Source organism: Vulpes vulpes, chromosome 1, assembly GCF_048418805.1.
Source record: "Vulpes vulpes isolate BD-2025 chromosome 1, VulVul3, whole genome shotgun sequence".
Lineage (NCBI taxonomy): Eukaryota > Metazoa > Chordata > Mammalia > Carnivora > Canidae > Vulpes > Vulpes vulpes.
Window position 1 is genome coordinate 124,877,042 of NC_132780.1, and position 19,933 is coordinate 124,896,974.

The following is a 19,933-nucleotide window of genomic DNA, read 5'->3' on the forward strand; positions in this document are numbered from 1 at the left end:
ATAAAACATTGGGAGGAGAGGGGGGAAGACTCTCAGCAAGTGGGAGGAGCCAGTGAAGAAGTCACCATGAGAATAGAGCCCAAGGCAACTGCTAAGCCAAATCTCTCGGGTCAGTGTGTGCCAGGAGGATGCTGGATTCAGTGAATCTCATCTGGCAGGAAAGTCTGGGGCTTCATTTTGAAGTGAGCCTTCCCATTTCCCATTGCCTCTTATCCTTTCTTTCTGTTTCACTCCTTCTCTGATTTCCCTTATGGCTATGGCTCTAGAGTAGACAATTGTTAGCATAGAAATATTGCCAATGTATCTCTCAAAGAGGTCATTGTATCCTAGCACTCCAATTAATTCAGGAGAGCAAGAGAGATAGGAGCCACTGGAGCCAAGAGGGGAACTGAGTGGGCTGGAGCTGAGATGGACCTAATTGAGTGGAAGGAGAAAGCAAAATAGAGTGATTGAAAGCTGAATACCCTGTGGGCAACTTGGGTTCTCTCCTTCATTCATCTGGTGCAGGCCCTACTTTTTGCCCTGAACAAATTCTTTCAGGTTTCTTTTCCAAATGGAGTGAAATAGCCAAATTAATTCCCCAGTGCAGGATTTCCTTTTCACGGTCTCTGTATTAGCAAACAAGTCTATGTCCAATATTATGAAATAAGCCGGAGAAAAATTTCTGGGTCTGGGGGGGATGGGGGTCATGAAGCTCTTCACGTCAGAGGGTTGACTTTGAAGGGTGATGAGGATCTGACAGACTGGGAGAGGAAACATGGGTGTTTCAGGGCTATCAGATCAGGGAAGGAGGCTGGACAAAGTAGGAGCCAACTCTCAGGGTAAGCGAGTAACCTGCTGACTGACAGCCCCCATGAGACGGGGCTGGAAAGTTAGGCTTGTTCATTAACAGCTGGTAAGCTTCAGGTTTGAAAACCAAGGTTCTTATTAAAGAAAAAAAAAAGTGCCCCTGCTATGTGCTAGCCTGGTACCCCAGAAAGAAGGTAGGGAGGAGGAGGGCAATGAAAGAACATTTTTTGATGACACAGAAAATAGGAAAGAAAATAAACTCCAGTAAATATTAGAAATAAACAGATCAGACTATTTCAAGGATCTGGGCATCACTGCTGGGGCTAATAGGAAGAGCAAGGCAAAAAGAGAGAAAAGAGAGTAGACATCAGGAAGACAGCCTGGCTGAGTCAGCTGATCTGTTGAGAAGCCCCTCGAAAGTCTCATTCTTTGGGCTTCATAACAGACATGGGTCCTTTGCCTAATGATGTCAAGGTAGTAAGGGGAGAAGAGGGTAGGAAAGGGGAGAGGAAAGAATATAGAAACACCAGATTCAGAACGCTGGATGTATTTCATGTTGGTAGATTCAGATTCCCAAGGTACCGAATCCCTGAGGCTCAACTGAAGCACCTAAACTTTGCTCTGCTCCTCCTCACCAGGACTCTCAATACTACCCATCCCACAGACTCCTGCTTTCGGACCCCTGCGGGATCTTCCTGCAGCAATTAGACCTTGCATAGACTCAGTTTCATGGAAACAAAACAAAAACTAAAATTGAAAGAAAAGACAGGCTCTTCCTTTCATGCTTGTTGTTGTCTTAGTTTTATTCTGATTTTTCTTAGTTTACAGGCTAGGACGTAGGCCAAAAATATATATTATTTGTTGTCAGTACATTATCTGATAAAGGATTTATCCAGCATATATTAAGAACTCTTACAAATCTAAGAGCAAAAAGATAATTAAGCTCATTTTAGAAAACTGGAAAATATGCTTTACAAAAGTAGACACAAATGGCCAATAAGCATGTGAAAATGTGCTAACCATGATTAGTAGCATAAAACCATAGTGAGATATCCTTCGTGCCCACGAGAATGACTAAAGAGACTGGTAATACCAAATGATGGTGAGGATATAGAGCAACTAGAACTTTCATACATTCCCAGTGGAATGTAAAATTGCTGTTGGGAATGGGTACCACACACCTACCGTATGACTATGATCACACTCCTAGGGAACTCTCAAGAGAAACGAAAACCTGTAGCCAGAGAAAGACTTGCATAAGAACTTTCACATCAGCCATACTCATAATAGCCAAACACTGGAAACTACCCAAATGGTCATCCAGCCAGAAAATGAATAAGCAAATTGTGGCACATCTACACAATGGAATACTACGCAGCAGTAGCAAGGAATGAACTACTCAAACACACGACAGCGTGAGTGAATCTTAAATAGAGCATGTTGAATAAAGGGGCCAGACCTGAAAGAGTACACACTGTATGACTTCATTAGTACGAAATCCAAGAATAGGCAAAACTACATCTGCAATGGTAGAAATCAAAAGGTGGTACCTGAGGCATGTCAGAGGGTAAGGTTGGGCAGGGCACAAGCACACTCCCTATGGTGATGGAAAGGTTCATATTTTGGTTTTGGTAATGGCCACATGGGTGGACAAAATGGGTCAAAACTGAATGCTTAATTAAATATGTGCATTTTATTGTATGTAAATTATACTTCAACCTTTTTAAATACAGTAAGGAAAACATTTATTTATAGGCCTATTCATCCTATATTATGAATCAATTATCTGTCTTACTCTTCTCAGTTTAACTCTTTTCTCTAGTTAGAGAATGAAGTGCTTTTCAAAGAAGGGATACAACAAAATCCTGTTTTGCCTGTCAACCTGCTGGTTCCCAGATCCCCAGGATAAGTAGATACTAGGTTTTCCCGCTGAGCTCAGTGGATCCCTTAGTTGACCTGAGATGATGTGGGGAAATGAGGTTGGAGTCTAGGACAATAAAGGTGGTATTTTTACAATTCCCTTGTCTCTGCTTCCAAGACAAGCAACTACTCTCTGCATGAAGAAAAGTCTTACTGTTAGACAAAAAATGGAGTCCTGTGCCCCAGATGGCGGCCTCTCATGCCAGGCCGCTTGCCTCTCCCATCCTAGTCTGCATGGCCCCAGCCCAGGATGTAAGTGTGCCATCTCCCAGCTGCCTCGAGCTGGCTTTCTCTCCAACCTCCACCCCATCCCCTGATGTTCCCAGAATGCCAGTGGTTGTCAGCAGGGGAGGTTATGCCACATGTCAGCAGTTATGGGGGAGATGCAGCATAATGGAAATCCCTGAACAAGGGCTCTGGGATTTGGGCCTAGGCTGCCTGGGCCATATTGCAACTGATGCAGGGCAAGGCTTTCATTTCCTCTTCTCAGAAAAGAAGGTGACAGTCCCTGTGCCATGGCCTTCGCAGGGCTACCAGGCAGGTGTGAGCATGAGACAGTGGACCTGAAAACCGTCAGAAGGGTTCTCTGCTCAGGTGCAGTTGCTCATTCAGTCCTGCCGAGTTCCTGCCTGGGAATGGTGCGGTTGCAAAGGAAGCATGGGATTCAGTCCCTCCGTGGTCACATGTTTGAGGTACAACCAGGGAAGGTGTAGAGCCATAACCAGTAGGCAGGTTCCTATGAGGGCAGAGTTTCCATTCATTACAGGCTTCAGTCTTCATTAGAATTCCACCTTTTGATGGTATGCAGTCTGCTTGGGATTTCTACAGGTCTGCTCTCCATTTACACCGTTAGTCACCACGTCCAGGTATCAGCCTTCGCAGGGAGAGAGTCCCCTGCAGTAGAACAAGGGAACCACGGCCGGGCCCCAGGGCTTGATGTGCACCAGCTCTGAGTGTGTCACCTCGGGCCAGTGACAGGTTTCTCTAGCCCTCAGTTTCTGTGGCTCGGAAAGAGTGAGGAGCCTCTGCGACCACTCTCTCCAGTGATGACATTTTTAGAGTCCTGCTTGGGGTGTGGTGGACAAAGCCTCTGCAGTCAGAAGCAGCACTGAGCTGTGTCCGCAGGTGTGCACCCCTCAGCAGCAGGGTGAACTCCGGGCAGGTGGCATCTGTCTGAGGGGACGCCAGCTTCCTTGTCGGTAAGATGGACCCGGAGATCTCCACCCGACCTGCCTCTCCGGGTCATAATGGGAGTGGAACAGGATGGAATATGCAAAAGTTTTATAAACTGTAACTTACGCAACATTTGCGGCTGCAGACATAGAAACACCTGGAGGATACTGCAGCAGGAGTGCACGTGCGGGTGTGTGGCGCAGGTGCGCACCTGTAGTTTAGGGCTGCAACGGCCGCAGAGCAGAGACGGATGCAAGGATGGGTTCGTGATAGGGCTTGGAGTGGGCGAGCTGACCATTGTTCCCTTCCAGGTGACGGCGGAGCTAGATGCCTGGAACGAGGACCTGCTCCGGCAGATGAATGACTTCAACACGGAGGACCTGACGCTGGCTGAGCAGCGGCTGCAGCGCCACACGGAGCGGAAGCTAGCCATGAACAACATGACCTTCGAGGTCATCCAGCAGGGCCAGGACCTGCACCAGTACATCATGGAGGTCCAGGCGTCAGGTGGGTGGCCTCTCCTCCCGGCAGGCGGGGAGCCCGTGGAAACAGGAACAGCCTGACCCCGCCCGTCCTTCCACTCCGCTCATTCGCTTTATTCCCACAGATACAGGAATGGAGGTTTTTTGCCATTTTAGAGTAAAGGAAACGGATGCAGGAAAGCTGAAATCACTTGCCTGAAATTGTCCAGTTAGGCTCTGGTAAAGAGGAGGATAGGGCCGGGGTCTCCGGGGCCTGTGCAGGGAATGGAAAAAACAAATCACAGACAATGGCACAGATTCACAAAAACCGGCTTGCGGAACTAAACCAGGTGGGCTCCAAAAGCAGCCAGCCAGCCACTGAATTGTACTCCAATGTGTAGATGTTGGCTGTTCACCCCCCAGGTCCCCTCTCCTGCCCTCCATCCCCAGGGGTCTCTGGTCTCGGGCTCTGAGAGTCCCAGTTTTTTAATCGCTTGTCTGTGTATGAGTGTTTGAAGTGCAGATAGAAGTTTATGGCAAGGTCATATAATTTTATGACTTCTCAAGAAACCGTGGCTGAGTACCCAGATCTCACTTCTTCTCACGTTCAAGGTGTATTCAGTATCTACCCAGCAAAGGCATGACCCCTTCCTGTTAGACCCACCGCTCTCCAAAATGGTCTTTGGTGTTAGAACTGGAAAGAGCCATAGCAATCCCAGGGTCCAGCTAGTCCACTAGACAGGAAATCCCTCGTGTGGGCACACGCCAGTAGAGTGCTGGGATCCAGTCTCTACACCCAGACCCACCCGTTGCCCTGCCCGGCAGGTCCTCCTTGGCTCAGGCTCCTCACCCTCTAGGAAGAGGCAAACAGGGGTCCAGGTCATCATCAACTCTTGAAAACACAGTTAGTCTATGTCCCTGTTGACCATGAAGGATTTTTTTTTAAGGTTTTATTTATTTATTCATGGCAGACACACAGAAGCAGAAACATAGACAGAGAGAGAAGCAGGCTCCTCACAGGGAGCCCGATGTGGGACTCGATCCCAGGACCCCGCGGTTCACACCCTGAGCCGAAGGCAGACCCCCAACCGCTGAGCCCCCCCAGGCGTCCCGACCATGAAGGGTATTTAGAATCATGAGACTGTCAGGCCAACTTTAGCAATCAAACCTGACCATAGAGTACTGTGTTGGTTTTAATGACCTGAAGGAATAAATCACAGCATTCCAAGAAACCTCACTTCTAACCAGAGGAGAGACAATCAGTAAATTCTGTCCACTTTGCTCAGTATAACCTTTCCATGAATTTTCATTTGTGTTGTGAAAGCTGTGGCTGCCCCGGCTTGTTCACAGTGCAGAGTTTGCCCTGTAGCCCCAGGAAGGGCCGTTCATGTTGCAGTCTCTTGGTTGAGGTTAGGGACGACTCTTAAAAATGACAGTGCCAGGCCCCAACCCCAGATATTCTGGTTTAACTACCCCTGAATGGGACTTGGGCATCAGCCAAAAAAAAAGACTCCCTCCTCAGGTGAATCCACTGTGCAGCCAGGGCTGAGACCCACATGCAGGTCGGAGGGCCCATAGAACCTGCCACGTCAGAGTCTCTGGGGGTGGGCCTGACGGTCTGTGTTCCCCCAAGCCCTCCCGGTGGTGCTGATGCACCAAGAGTCTAGGACCTCCTGGGAGTGCAGGCCCTGGACCGACAGCACCAGCATCACCTAAAAGCTGGTTAGGAACGGAGAATCCCAGCCCTTATCCCAGACTTGCCCATTTGAATCTGTACGTTAACAGAATCTCCAGGTAAACCCTGTACACGTTACAGTTTGAGACACATGCGTGGCAGTGGCTTGTACATACTCAGGGTTTCGTTGGGGAAGGGGAGGGAACCATGATCCTTTCTCTGCGGCTGAGAACCTTACTGAACCCCCTTACTCAGGGTTCATGTCAGAGCTTGTCCTCACGATGCTCACGGTAGCTGGCTCTCCAGCTAAGACTGGGAACCCCGAGAGAATGTGTGGGACCCACAAGAGAGGCTGGGACGGAGACGCCTGGCGGGGATGCTCACCCCACGCCGTTCGGTGTCGATGCATCTGGCAGGAGGAAGGCTGGTCTGCCTGGAAACCTGCAGTACTTGGTACCGGGGTGCTGGCGTGACCTGGGCAAGCCCATCTCTGTCCCCAGAGCCAGGTAGCCATGGTAACGGAAAGACCACAGGTTGCCGAGAGTCCCTGAAGCCTGCCTGTGATTGCAGGTTGGCCGTGCTCGGCCGCCTCCTCAACCTCGAGGGCCAAATGGGTGAAAACACTCCAGGCAGGTGGGCCCACACCCACAGTATCCTGATCAGGAAATGAGCTTTGTCCAAAGAGGCTTGATTGGCCTCTTTGAGCCTCTCTGCTGGGCCTGGCTGGTCCCCTGTTCCTACCACAGCGAGCTGCTCAATCTGGCGTCGTCCCTGAGGCTTCCAAGGGAATGAATCCAGGGATTTCGGGGAAGCTCACGTCCTGTCTGCTGCTGAGTGCCTGGTCCTGCAGAGGATGCATGTACCTCACCTCTGGCTTGGAGGAAGGGGAGGCAGAGTCATACCAGAGCCGGGGAGGGGGGGTGGAGGTTGGGGGTGGACCCCGGGGTGGGTCTTGCCCCCAGGAGGTTGAGGAATGCAGGACTTCAGAGATGCAGGAACTGAGGCAGCAGATGTCTTAGTCATTGATGCTGGGTGTCCAGTAAACTATATTTGAGCTAAATATAGTTCAATATATAATACATAATAATATAAAGATAATATAAGCTGTTGTCTTAGAAAAAGGACAGTTCCAAAATTAACTAAATTGATCGTTAGCCCTGCATGGTCCATTAATTAAGGGCTTATGCTTTGATTCTGTAGGAATAAATGGAAGTAGGGTATTTCCATACACTTATTTTCAGGTGTGTGGTTTGTAGTGTTGAGCCGGGTCGCACTAAATCCCTCTGGTGTGCCAACGGCTCTACCCAAAGCAGGAGCCTTGCTTAAATCAGCCTCAGGAACGGAAGGTGAAGCAGGAACTTTCTCCACTTGCTCATCGTTCTTTCCTCCCTGTAGTGCGATCTATTTCGGCCTCATGTTGGGAGGTGCCAGGTGTTGCTGGAAAGAGTCAAGTTGGACAAAACACGCTGGCTAAAGTCAAGGTCCGATTCCACTATTAGCAAGCAGTCTGCCTTTGGAAAGCTCCTGTTCCTTCTCTTTAGACCTCTCTTCTTCTGTCTACTGTGGGAGGTGGGCCTGGATTCCTATAGTCCCTTCCAGTTTGTACTTCCCATGATGAGTCAGCCTCATCACCCCCAGTGGCTATGCCACAGGTCTCTCCAGTGAAATCTGACCATGTGACCTTGGGAGTAAGATGAGCTACGTGTCTTGTGGATACGTTGCTTTTGTGGTCTAATCAAAGCATCAAGCTCTTTCCTTATGTGAGATTTTTTAAGTGAAAAATCTTTGGGATCTGTGGCAATGATACTTAAAATTTACTGTGCCTGGGAAGAACCCAGCCCTGGCATTTGGAAATGAATAAAGTGTGATGTGGGGATCTCTCTTCTCCTTGAGCACAGCGCTCAGAGTATGGATGGCACCTGGCCACGCCCCTCCCTACCCGGTTCCGTTTGCACATGCTACCCAATCTCTCCCAGCCTCACCTTCTTCCAGAAAACAGCAGTCACAAGAATACCCACCACACAGGGTCACCATGAGGCTGCAGTGTGATAATACTCGAGCATGGTAAGGGCTCAAGAAAGCTTGGTGACTGTTGTATGTTATCCTTGTTTTCTGGCACATACTGCGTTCTGTTGGACTATGTGCTCCTGTAGCTTCTCCAGTAGCATGAGAGCAGGACTCTTCCTTCTCTTTCCATTCTCAGCATCTAGCAGAGTGGTCATGTCTTGTACATAGCACGTTCTCAATAATAGTACTGACTTAGTTAATGGAGTGAACATCAGTGTGGGTGGAACACATGTAGGCAAAAATAGCTGGCCATGAATAATTTCACTTGCATCATCAAAGGAAAGAAAACGCCTGTGTTTTTCCAGAATGGAAGCCACTCCGAGGTTAATAGGGATGTGGATCTGATGGGGGCTGAGTGCAGGGAAAGAGAATGTAGGTGTGAAACCATGGTTCTCGGCCTGGCTGCTTGTTTAGAATCACCTACAGAACTTAAAACTACCAAGGGCTGGGCCCCACCCCTCAAGGAAGTCTTGCTTATTTGGTCTGGAGTGGCCCCAGATTTTTCTTTTCTTTAACTTCCCAAGTGATTCTGTTGTACGGCCAGGGGTTGAGAATGTTGGTCTAAAAACCCAGTTAAAGGACTTTGTAATTTCTGACCTGGGTGTAGCACTGAGGAGTGGCGCAGAATGAGAAGAAAGGAGGAAAGATGTTCTGTCTCTGAGGCAGGCTGATGTTAAAGAAAGCGCAAAGAACACATCCGGGTGGCATAGCCAGGAATACCTCTATCTTACCCTAGATGACAGCCACCTCTCTCCTGGAGGAAAGGAAAGTGGTACCCTCGATGTGGCAGCAAAGCTAAGTACAGTTAGCTGTGGCCTCGATCCCTAAACAAACACAGTGCCAGCCACTCTGCTGACAGAGTGTAGCATAGAGACTATCTCTGTCTCTGGGTTGCTGGCCACCGTACCCTCTTAGCCAGTGGTTTCTCATCTTGGTTGCATGTTCGTATCACCCAGGGAGCTTTAAGACTTCCTGATGCCAGGATCCCGCCCACAGAGAGTCTCTCCTGTTACTGCTCTGGGTGTGGCCAAGGACATGGTGATTTTTAAAGTTCTCCAGCTCTAATGTGAGCCAAGATTGAGAGCACTGGTCTAAGAGCATCCAGACCATCACAGTTTCTAATGATGTACACTGAGCAAGTCCATAAATATCTCACGGTAGGATTTTAAATTGACATTTTTACAAGCCATTCAACAGCTCCTTTAGTAATCAGTGATGAATATGTGGTAATTTACCCAAGGGAAAGGAGGAGGTAGGAACATGGATATTTTGAGCTTACTAAATGCCAGCCACTCTATACACCTAATCTTACTAAAGCCTACAACACCCCCAGAGGTCATTGTTGGGATTGTTTTTACCCAAGCTCAGAGAAGATTGGGAGCCCAGAGATGCACTTTTAATAGGGGGAAGAGCATAAATTCAAACCTAAGTCTGTCCCTTCCCAGCATCTGCAGGTGCTTTCCACCACAGCACATGACCTGAGCCCTTCCCCTATAGAGGCCAGGTGCTCACTGAAGAGGTTATCTATTGGGTGTTCTGAGTCAAGCACTGTGCTGGGTGCTGAAGATGCAGAGATACATAAGACATGTGGTGCTAGCACCAGGGAGCCTGTAATCCTGTGAGAACATGTGCAAGTTAATAAGGAACCATCCCAGTGAGAATGTTCTGCAGGAAGGATGGGTACAGAACACTGTGGGACACATCAGTACAACTTGCCCTAAAGAGACCGACAAACTGTTTCACTACTTGCTGGAAAGAGCTCACCTGTCTTGCTGCCTTTCTAAGAGCCCCTAGGAAAACAGGACTGTGATTAGATTAGATTAGAACAGTAACATGAGCACAAGCACACTCTATTTGGGGTTGATTGATGGATATTTGCCAGTTGACGGGTTTTGACGGGAACTCACGTCAATGTGTTTGGGGGCGGTGGGAGGGAGGAGTGAGTTTCTATCCTTCCAGGTGCCACTTCCTGTTCCATCCACTCCATGCACAGCATGATGTGCTGTTGAGTGCAGGAGGCATTGTCTTCCCCCCATTTTATTTCCTGTGTTCATACATAAAATAGTATCGAGGGAGGTAGATGCAAGTGAAGGGCTTGTGTCTCCGGGCAGGCCGGGAGCCGGGTGTGGATGGTGTGCTAGGCAGGCACCAGCCCTTTGATGAGTTACCAGCTTAGAGGGTCCATTTACATGCGAGTGGCAGAGGTGAGCCATGGGCTTCCCAGAGAAAGATGCTTTCTCCAAGCCCAGCATATTAAACACCAGAGGGGCACGCGGAATGAAAACGAGCTGGAAAAAACCTGCATCATGGCTGGAAGCAGGGAAGAGCTTCTGCTCCTGCAGATGGATTTTAAATTACATTTCCAGAAGGTAAATATGGGAGTCAGGGGTCATCTCACTGTGCCGAGCGCTGCAGAGATAGAAATTTTCGTACTTCTTATTTTTTTGTTTCAGTCAAAGTGATGCTGTACCTCATCCCCTTGGTAATTCAAAATAGTAGCTGGATGGAGCTGACTGCCAAAAGAACAAGCCGTTCTTCTCTGTCTCCCACAGATATTTCAGGAGCTGGGATTTGGAATTATGAAACTGGTAGAAAAAAATAAATATGAAAAGATACTGAAATTATTACCATGTAACACCAGAAGTCTTTTCCACTCTTCCATATTGTCCTTATATAAAACACTATTTTTGCCTTTGGAAATGAATTTCCTTTAGCATGTGTACACTCTCCTTACACTCCCCCACTGTATCCGGCAGGTGTGTTGGTGGTGGCAGGTGTGTTGGTGGTGGCGGTGATGAGTTTCTGATGATGTGAGTCAGAGTGTTGGGGAAGTCTCCCAAAGGGGACATATTTTTAGGTGACTATACATTGAGATTGGCAGGTTCCTTGGAGTGTGATCCCTGTGGAAATACCTCACCCTTTGGGAATTTTAGTCTCAACCCCACTAATGGTTGGGTCCCTGTTTGGCAGCATCCAGACCACAGCTGCACCGGGTCATAGAGTACATGATGAGGAGCCAGGGAAGGTATCTGGACAGAACCTAGAAGCTGCAGAGCCATGAGGGGTCAGGGATCAGAAGGAGGCAAGCAATCTACAGTTAGGATTTTTGTGAAGCTATGGGTCTGAGCAAAGTTGAATCAATCAGAACCAAGAAACAATATAGGTTATAATTTGCATCAAGCTGGAGGTAGATAGCAACCAAGAGGGCATGAATGTAAGAAGGCAGAGAGTGGAGAGCTTAAGAGTCAGAAATCAGGAAAGCCACAGGACTAAGGAGCAAAGGTCTGTGTGTATGATGTTATGACAGAGGCTCTACATGCATTATCTCCTTTAATCCTCCCTATGAACTCCTGAGTGGGGTAGTTTATGAGATAAGTAGGTGTGTAAAATCCTATTTTATGTATGAGGGAAGTGAACCTTCTGACAGCTTAGATAACCTGCCCATGTCCAGTATTCCGACTCAGGGCTGGTTCTAGAGCTACCACACTTTTCAAATAGCCTTCAAGAGCTAAGGTAGGAATGGAATTCAGGCCACTAGCAGACAAGAAGGCCTTTGATAACTAAGACAGTCCCTTCACTCCATGTCAGTTTGAGAAACACTGCTCTAGTCCTGCTGGTGATGATATATAAATAGGAGCACCAGCTTGCTGGAGAGAAAGTGTGTGTGTGTCCACAGTTGCGTGTAGGGGAAGGTATATAGAAAAAGTAAGAAAGGGGAGCATAGGTGGCACCGTCGGTTAAGCATCTGACTCCTGGCTTTGGCTCAGATCATGACCTCAGGGTCATGAGATTGAGTCTCAAGGTGGGCTCCATGCTTAACACAGAGTCTGCTTAAGATTCTCCCTCTCCTGCTGCCCCTGCCCACACGCTCTCTCTCTAAATAAATAGAGAAAGAAAGAAAGAAAGAAAGAAAGAAAGAACAAGAAAAAAAGAGAAAAGAAAGAAAGAAAGAAAGAAAGAAAGAAAGAAAGAAAGAAAGAAAGAAAGAAAAAGAAATAAGAAAAAGGAAGGTGGAGAAGGTAGATAAGGAATAGACAGCTTCCCTGATGGGTATTGACTCGCAGTCCCATCATAGGTCAGACAATTGGCAGTTTATTAATGCAGGATGACGTATCCATGAACATTGGGAACCCTTGTCAATGGCTGACTAGGCTTATTCATTGCTTTGAATAAGTGGAAGGATGTGAGCAAGCTCTCCTCGTGTGGCTGCAACTTCCACATGGTTTTTGTAAATAGGTAAGCACTCAGTGCCCCTGTGGTACTGCTGGCGTATGTTTATCAGGTGTGTTGCCTGTGTTTGAGAAACAATGTATGAGAGCCAGCATGTATTTCTGAGAGTTGTTTTTTTTTTTAGGGGGCCTAAGTAGTTAGCTAATAAAATCACCACTGCCTGGAGACTCTCATCAGAACAAACTTGCCATCTAATTATAAATCGCATCTCACCAGCTAAAAGAGTGTGCCTTTGGCAGAAGTTCCTGAGACAGGTTATTTTCAGTTTTGTTTTGTATTTCCCAATGTGATCCAGAGCCTTGTGTGTGAATCTTGTAGGTGTTAGTAAATCCCCCAAGAGGACTATCCAGAGCTTTCTTCTCTGGGGATGGACTCCCAGAGAACCACCTCCCTCTGTAACTCCAGATGATAACAAGGAGCCCATCATCTGTCAAAATTCCCAGGCAAAGGATCAGATAATCCAAAAGAGGTGGCATGGTTTAGACATCCCAAACAGAAGTCCATGGTGCCATAGTCCACTTCACGGAGGGATGTGTAAAGGCTGGGAGGGTGGCTGCTTGTGACTATTTCCACATCCCTACTTTCTTAAGAATATTGAAGGAAATATGGTCTTTATAGTACTATCTCATTTTTCATTGCTCACATTTTTTTTTTACATCAGGAATTGAGTTAATCTGTGAGAAAGACATTGATCTGGCCGCCCAGGTCCAAGAGCTACTGGAGTTTCTCCATGAGAAGCAACACGAATTGGAGCTCAATGCAGAGCAGACCCATAAGCGGCTAGAGCAGTGCCTCCAACTGCGGCACCTCCAGGCTGAGGTCAAGCAGGTGAGCCCCTCCAACCTTCCACCTGACCTGGGCCTGCTCCTGGTGGGGGGAAAGGCGTACAGAGCCACCCATGTAACCAGAACTTGGAAAACAGGTAAGTTAAGGAGTGGTTGTTTGGTTTCTGAAAGCGAGCCTGGTATCTGTCGGATCTAACAACTAAACCTGATGGTGCAAGGCTCAAACTACCAATGCATTCGTTTTCTCTCATAACAATCTAAGGAGCATTCTGGAGCTTTCCCAAGCTGTCCTCAGGCACTGAGCCTGTTCTCTCCCTTTCTACCCTCAATCCTGACACACAGTTCACATGAAATGTGAATCATTCATCAAAACATAGTCAGGCCTTAGAGCCAGGCTGGTTAACTTGGGGCACCTGCGTGCCTACTACAGTGCCTGAAACATGGTCGCTATCCCATAAGCGGTAACAGTTTCCCTTATTCTTTTCAATATGTGTGTGGTACTTCTAAGAAGATTTCCTTGCCATATTAAAGTCAGTTAAGAAAAGAGACTTCTTATCCGTATGAGACATGATGCTACCCATTATACCAAAGGACACACCCCAACCCAAACCTAGAGGAACTTCTAGGAAAACACGGTAACCAATGGCACATTAAAAAATATTACATATTTTATATTATGAACAGACTACATTTTAATTATCGGCATAATGGAGATTTTTTTTGTTGTTTAGACAAAGTGGGGTTGAAGAAATAGAAGTATATAATATTTCAATTTATTGAGTGCTTGGTGCCTTTTAGGCCCATCTCTCCATCAATTGTCACAACTGTACTCTGAAATAGCTATTATTTCCCTTTTATAGATGAGGCCGCTGAAGCTTAGAGAGGTCCCCAGACAAGGTCACCCTGAGGAAGGAGCATGTCACTGCCCTCCTGGCCACTGGTCCAGGAGAGCTTCCCAGCAATGGGCTCCATGGCATTTCTGTGACTGTTCCTTCAGCTCCAACACTCTTCCAAGCAGCCCTGACCCCTGGGCCCTGACGACAGAGCCCCACCCCAAATATCCTAAGCAGAGAAACATCTGCCTTTTAAACGTTTTTTTCTTATGCATCGTGGCTATTACACTGTCTTATTTAACTCTATTAATTTATTACAGGGGACAAAACACCATATTTTCTTTCATTACTGCTGTTCTCTTATATTCAGGGTATTTTGTATTAATGCCTGGCTCTTAGTTATTATATTGTTATTTACTATAATGGGCAAAACTGTCTGCTGTGCCCCCTTCTCCCAATCAGCGCTCAGCCAGAGGCTGCACACACTGCGCTAAAGGTCGGGCCTCAGCACAGGTGACATCCCTGAGCGCCGAGGAACGAGGAAGGCCACCTGGACTGTTTTGTGTAATTACACTAGGCCCACACCTGAGTCTGCAGAGACGAGGTGGAAATCCTAGCAGCGACAAGTACACAAATCCTGCGACTCTCGGGAATGATGAGATACTTTTCAGAGGAGAAGTACTTTTTCATTTACAGTCTCATTTTAAGAGAAGAGACCATGGGGAGAAGGGGGTGTATGTGTATTCTACAAGTGGGGAAACTGAGGTAGCATAGGATTTGTGCTCCCAGGGCCTGTTGAGTTGACTAGTTAGCTGAACCATGAGCCCATGCTTCCTTTATCAACAGTCCCATAGTTGCCCTCTCCTGGGCCCTGTTCCTGCCTTAGGGCTCCAGGAGGAATAGAAAGAAGCCCTCCAGCAGAGCGCAGCCTGGGATTTTCCTGTCCTTCACAGCACCTCATCTGAGAAGACAGGCAGGCATGGCTTATGCCCGGCAGAGAGGCTGGCATCTACTTGGTCACCTAATCAGTCAGCAAGCTCCAACAGATCATGGGAGCCCCCCACCGTTCATGCGGTTATTTCCACCAGCCGAAGGTGGCAGGAGAGATCATCAGAACAAAACGGGAAAATCATTCCTGTTTGATTTGAAATGAAATCTATACTTTTGTTCCCGGTTTTTCATTTTATTTATTATCTGTTCCAAAATTAATAGTAGAGCCAACTCCCTAATTATGTTCTTCATGACTGGTATGAAAATGGAAATGAATTTTCATCCTTGAATTAAAATTCTGTGTAGGATGGGGAGTTGGGATGATGATAAGTAGTTTGTCAAATGGAGAAGCAGGGTTGTCTATATACAAATAATCCAGGCTTGACTAATACCTGAGTGCATTCCCTTTCAGTATTTCTTGAGTTGGAGGACAAAAAAATTTTTCTGCCAGAAAAAATTGCTTTTCCCCACCATGGTGAGGATGACACATGTAGGACTGTAGTTCAAAACCATACTGGATTGGTGCAGCCAGACCGCAGGAAACACATGAAGGCCTTTGCAAAGGACACCGGCCTTGGGAGGAGCCCTGGGATTGCTGCTTATTTAAGCCACCATGCCTCATTAGGCTGCCTTGTTTTCCTTGTCAGCACCAGGCTCTTTCTTTTGGGAGTCGTCTGATCCAGTTTCACAGAAGGCCTTTTTGTTTGATGGAAGTTGGTGGAGCAGGAAATATTGATTTGGAAGCTGTTGACACTTGGAAGGAGGGAGTTAATTTAGATGTCAGTATTGATCAGTGGAGCTAAATTTAGACACCAGCTTGAGAGTTTGTTTCTCTTTTGAATATACCCCCCCCAAAAAAAAAGAAAGAAAAAGGACACCTTAATTGAAATGCCATTAATGGGGATGGAAAGGAAGAGAACAATGTGGTGCTACACAGTTGTGATGTTAGAGCCCATAGATAAGAGCTTTAGATTTGGCCATCGTAACTGTAGTGTACTTATACCACCATTATGTTAAACTGAAGCTTTGAGGAGAGATGATGCCACAGATGTTAGACTAAAAATTGTCAGGAGTTGAGAACAAACAGAATTATTTAATGTGACTAATGTTCTTTTGGAGGGGTTGTGTGGGACTCTGCATCTATTTAGATTGATGGCCCAGACACCTCTGGAAAAATGTTGACTCTTTAAGGGAATTCACTTACAGCCCATGGTCTGGGGCCCTAGATGATTCAGATGCCCCCTTTCTTCTAAAAAAAAAAAAAAAAAAAAAAAAAAAAAAGACAGTTCAGGTTCCTCCCCAGCCCCACAGAATGCTCTGATTGCTTCCCAGGAAAATTACTACTCTGGCAAAGATGACCTCACATTTATTAGATAATCAAAGGTTTGAAAAACCTACTTAATGGGCATAAACCTAAGTGAATTTCCATATGTATTCCTGCAGAACAGTGCCTTTAATACAAAATAGGCCAAAATGGGTTTGTAAGCTATTTGGGGCTCTAAATTATGGGAGAAGAAACCATGCTTATTAAGTCCATGTCTACTAAAGACATGGATTTAAATTACCTCTATGGACCAAATACTGGCCAAAATTTGCTTATGACCAAAATGAACAGTGAAAATAAAAGAGGAAATATTATCCTGTTAAGAATATGTGTTAAGTTCTGTTCACTATACCTAAAGGTAGAAAGGAATTGGGTTAGATCCAAAAGAGAGGCAACCAAAGGGGCAAGCATTTGTTTCAAAATGGAGAAAATTAAGAAGACCCATGGTCACAGTCTATAAAACCAGGAAGAATGATCACATATAACCTCATAAACTGTGAATCTTTTGAGCTAAGAAATACTGGAAATATGACATGACAGGCTCTGAGCTACCACCTGAGGGGCCGGCAGTTTTTCCTATGACCAGACTTTCAGAAATGACTGTGGCTGGGGTAAGTCCACAGCAGCAGCAGGTCCTGGAGTCAGAAGCCTTGAGGCCATCCTCATCACTTTATTGTCAGTGTGACCCAGAGAACACAGCCGTATCCGAGCAGCTTCCCAGGCTACGTGGTTCCAGGAGACAGCGTGGCCCACTTAGACGGGATCATCATTTGTGGATGTCCACGTCCAGTTAACCAAATCCAGTCTTCTCACTGGGATTTGCCTGCACTTCCTTGGCCCAAGGAAGCAGTAGGTCCCCATTTGCAGTTCACCCTCTCAGTTCAGACTGAGCTGAATTCTTGGCCAGCTCTTGAGTCCCCCTGAACAGCAAAACTCCTTGGGTTGCTCATTTTTATAGACCTCTCCCTGGTATCCTATGGTTGTAGGGTGAGTCTCTGAATTTTGAAAGAAGTATGGAATCTTAGGATTCAAAGTGACCCTCAAAGGTCATCTGACAATAGGTAAATTGTTGCCTAAGATAATTGATCAACATAAAATGCTCATATTATGCATTACACTTTATGGTTTGCAGAACCACTTTTATATTACATTTCATCTTTACTCTGTGACTTAAGCAAGCAACGTGTAACCACTTTACAGATAAGAAAACTGACCCTCAGAGAGGTTAAGCGATATTTCTTAAATCACACAAGACTAGTAAAAACAATGCTTTATCATGTTTATTACAATATTTCTTCCACTCCCTTGCACTCATTTGGATGCTCATAGAATAAATAACCAGGGGTTTTTTTGTGTTTTTTTTTAAGATTTTATTTATTTATTCATGAGAGGCACACAGAGAGAGGCAGAGAGAGAGGCAAGCTCCCTGTGGGGAGGTCTATGTGGGACTTGATCTCAGGACCCCAGGACTATGACCTGAGCCAAGGGCAGATGCTCAACCACTGAGCTACCCATGTGCCCCTTAATAACCAGTTTTATGAGCCAGGAAAATAAAGGACGATGGTAATAGAAAATTATACTAACAAGGGTTGACATTGATCAGACTACAAAGAATGATGCTAACCAAACAACTGGGGTTCCCTCATCACATCAGAATATGGCAGTAAGCTCTATAGATACTGGAAAAAAAATCAGTTGTCCTAGCCTTTTTCTTTCTCCCTGTGAGAGGTGTAAATGAAGAATCATAGTATATACCGAGCTTTACTCCAAAACTAAAAATCACCACCTCCACCATCACCAGGCTTTACATCTTACAACGTGTTGCATCCACCCCTGCTGTAGGAAGGGAAGGTGCTATTATCCTAACTTTGCAGACAAGGAAATAGGCTTGGAAGGTTGAGTAGTTTTGCCAGGAGGTAAAAAAAAGCCAAGTGTTCTAATATTAGATTTTGTAATTTTTTTCTTCACTATTCCATTCCTGCTTCTGGGACGGACACAGTTATAGGGATAGGTCCACCCCTGAACCTAAGCCATGGGGATAAATGTACACTTTTATCTCCCTAAAATCAAAACTCCTTCTTTGGAGACCTGAGATGCCTTTATAAACAGCTTTTAGGAAATGAAAATTAACGAGAATATCAAGGATATGGCATGACTTTATGAAAGGCTTAGAGACTGAAGTCTACGATATCTAAATGGAGAGCTGAATGGAACTCCCCATCACCATAGCTATAACTGATGTTTCCAGTTGGCTGAAACTAGAGAGGAACAGATGCCAGCAAGACTCAGGAGGCCCAGAGGGAGTCAAATTGTCCCTCAAACGTTGATTTGTGATGCACACAAAGTAAATGTTTCTCTGACACCCTCAAGTGAATCTTGAACCAAGTAAAATGCAATGAATCATGGCAGAAGGACTTGCATAGTTCAAACTATACATTGTGAGTTCCATTTTCCAAAGAGCTGAGGCATTTGAGTATGCAATCCATGTATGCATGTACCCAAACTTACAGGCAGCTTTTGGAAATCATTAGCACCTCTAACCAGCCAGCCCCAGTACACCACTGGCATCAGAGATTTCACACATACACTCTGAGCTGTTATATCTGCAACTAATTGCTTTACAGATTTGGCATCTCATCCACAATCTGCCAGACCGGCCACGAATTAACATCTCAATCCAAATAGCCCAGCTTCGGCAGGATTTGCGCCCCAGTGTTATCCATGTACAATATGTCATCGGTCATATGCTGCTTGAGGAGGAAATTTGAGAAATGCCTATGAGGATTATGGAATAGGAGAGACCAGGCTTAGTATTCTTCTAATTGTTCAGCATGAAGTTGAGAGGAGGAAAAAAAAAATCTGCAAAAATCTGAAACAGATTGTGGTATCTTCTCCTTTGCCTTGAAGTAACAGATGGGTGATATTTACTGATCTTGAAATTTCAGAAGAATTTTTATTTCCTTTCCAAGCAAACTCTTAGACTCCCTAATAAAGAAAATATTTAGCAATTTTCTGGTGACCAGACACAAGGTAGATTTTCAAGGCCTGATTCTTCCAGTTTGATTATTTGCACTCGACTCAAGATCTTGGCTGGAGAGTTGCCACATGCCCATTTCACCTAGGACTGTCTAGATGGTGTCAACTGTTTCTGCTTCTATTCTAATATTCCCTAGCTGAACTTTCTTTCTCCCAGTACTAATTAAGGTCACCTAGAAATTTTACTTAGCCTAACCATTGCCTCTAGATAATTTAAATCAATTATAACTTCTCCTTTTTTCTAATGATCCAGTGTATGGATTATTTATGCTGTTTTACTTGTTTTCTTTCTCCTTCCTCCTTCCTTTGGGTTGTTTATCTGTCAGAGCTCAAACCTGTGTGCTCTTAACTGTTTTTGCAAGGCATAGGAGGTTAGAACCACTGTTCGGGTGTGATTTGGGTATTGTCTATAGATAATTGTTCCCTTTTTTAAAAACATTACTGCATACTCACCATTTGTAAGGGACTGTGCTGGGCACTGTGTGAGATTAAAACATGACTCATATACTGCCCTAGTCTTCCAGAAGTTTACATTTGTGGGAAAGGGGTATATTGAGATGTTGAAATGTAGATCAAAATTACTGAACAAAGCAATCTGTGGTGAGTGCCACAAAGGTGGCATGGTGTGGTTGTACTAGATGAGGAAGAGA

General features: G+C 45.8%; 1 protein-coding gene across 50 annotated transcripts in view; it reads left to right on the plus strand.

Annotated features, from left to right (window-relative positions):
- KALRN (kalirin RhoGEF kinase) overlaps positions 1-19,933 on the plus strand; it is a 656,402-nt gene that overhangs the window by 362,051 nt on the left and 274,418 nt on the right. For all 50 annotated transcript variants that reach the window (XM_072725283.1, XM_072725286.1, XM_072725313.1 and 47 more), the window contains exons 14-15: positions 4,194-4,389; positions 12,977-13,143. In XM_072725283.1, the coding sequence (XP_072581384.1) occupies positions 4,194-4,389; positions 12,977-13,143 (363 nt within the window). The remainder of the gene's footprint in view (positions 1-4,193; positions 4,390-12,976; positions 13,144-19,933) is intronic.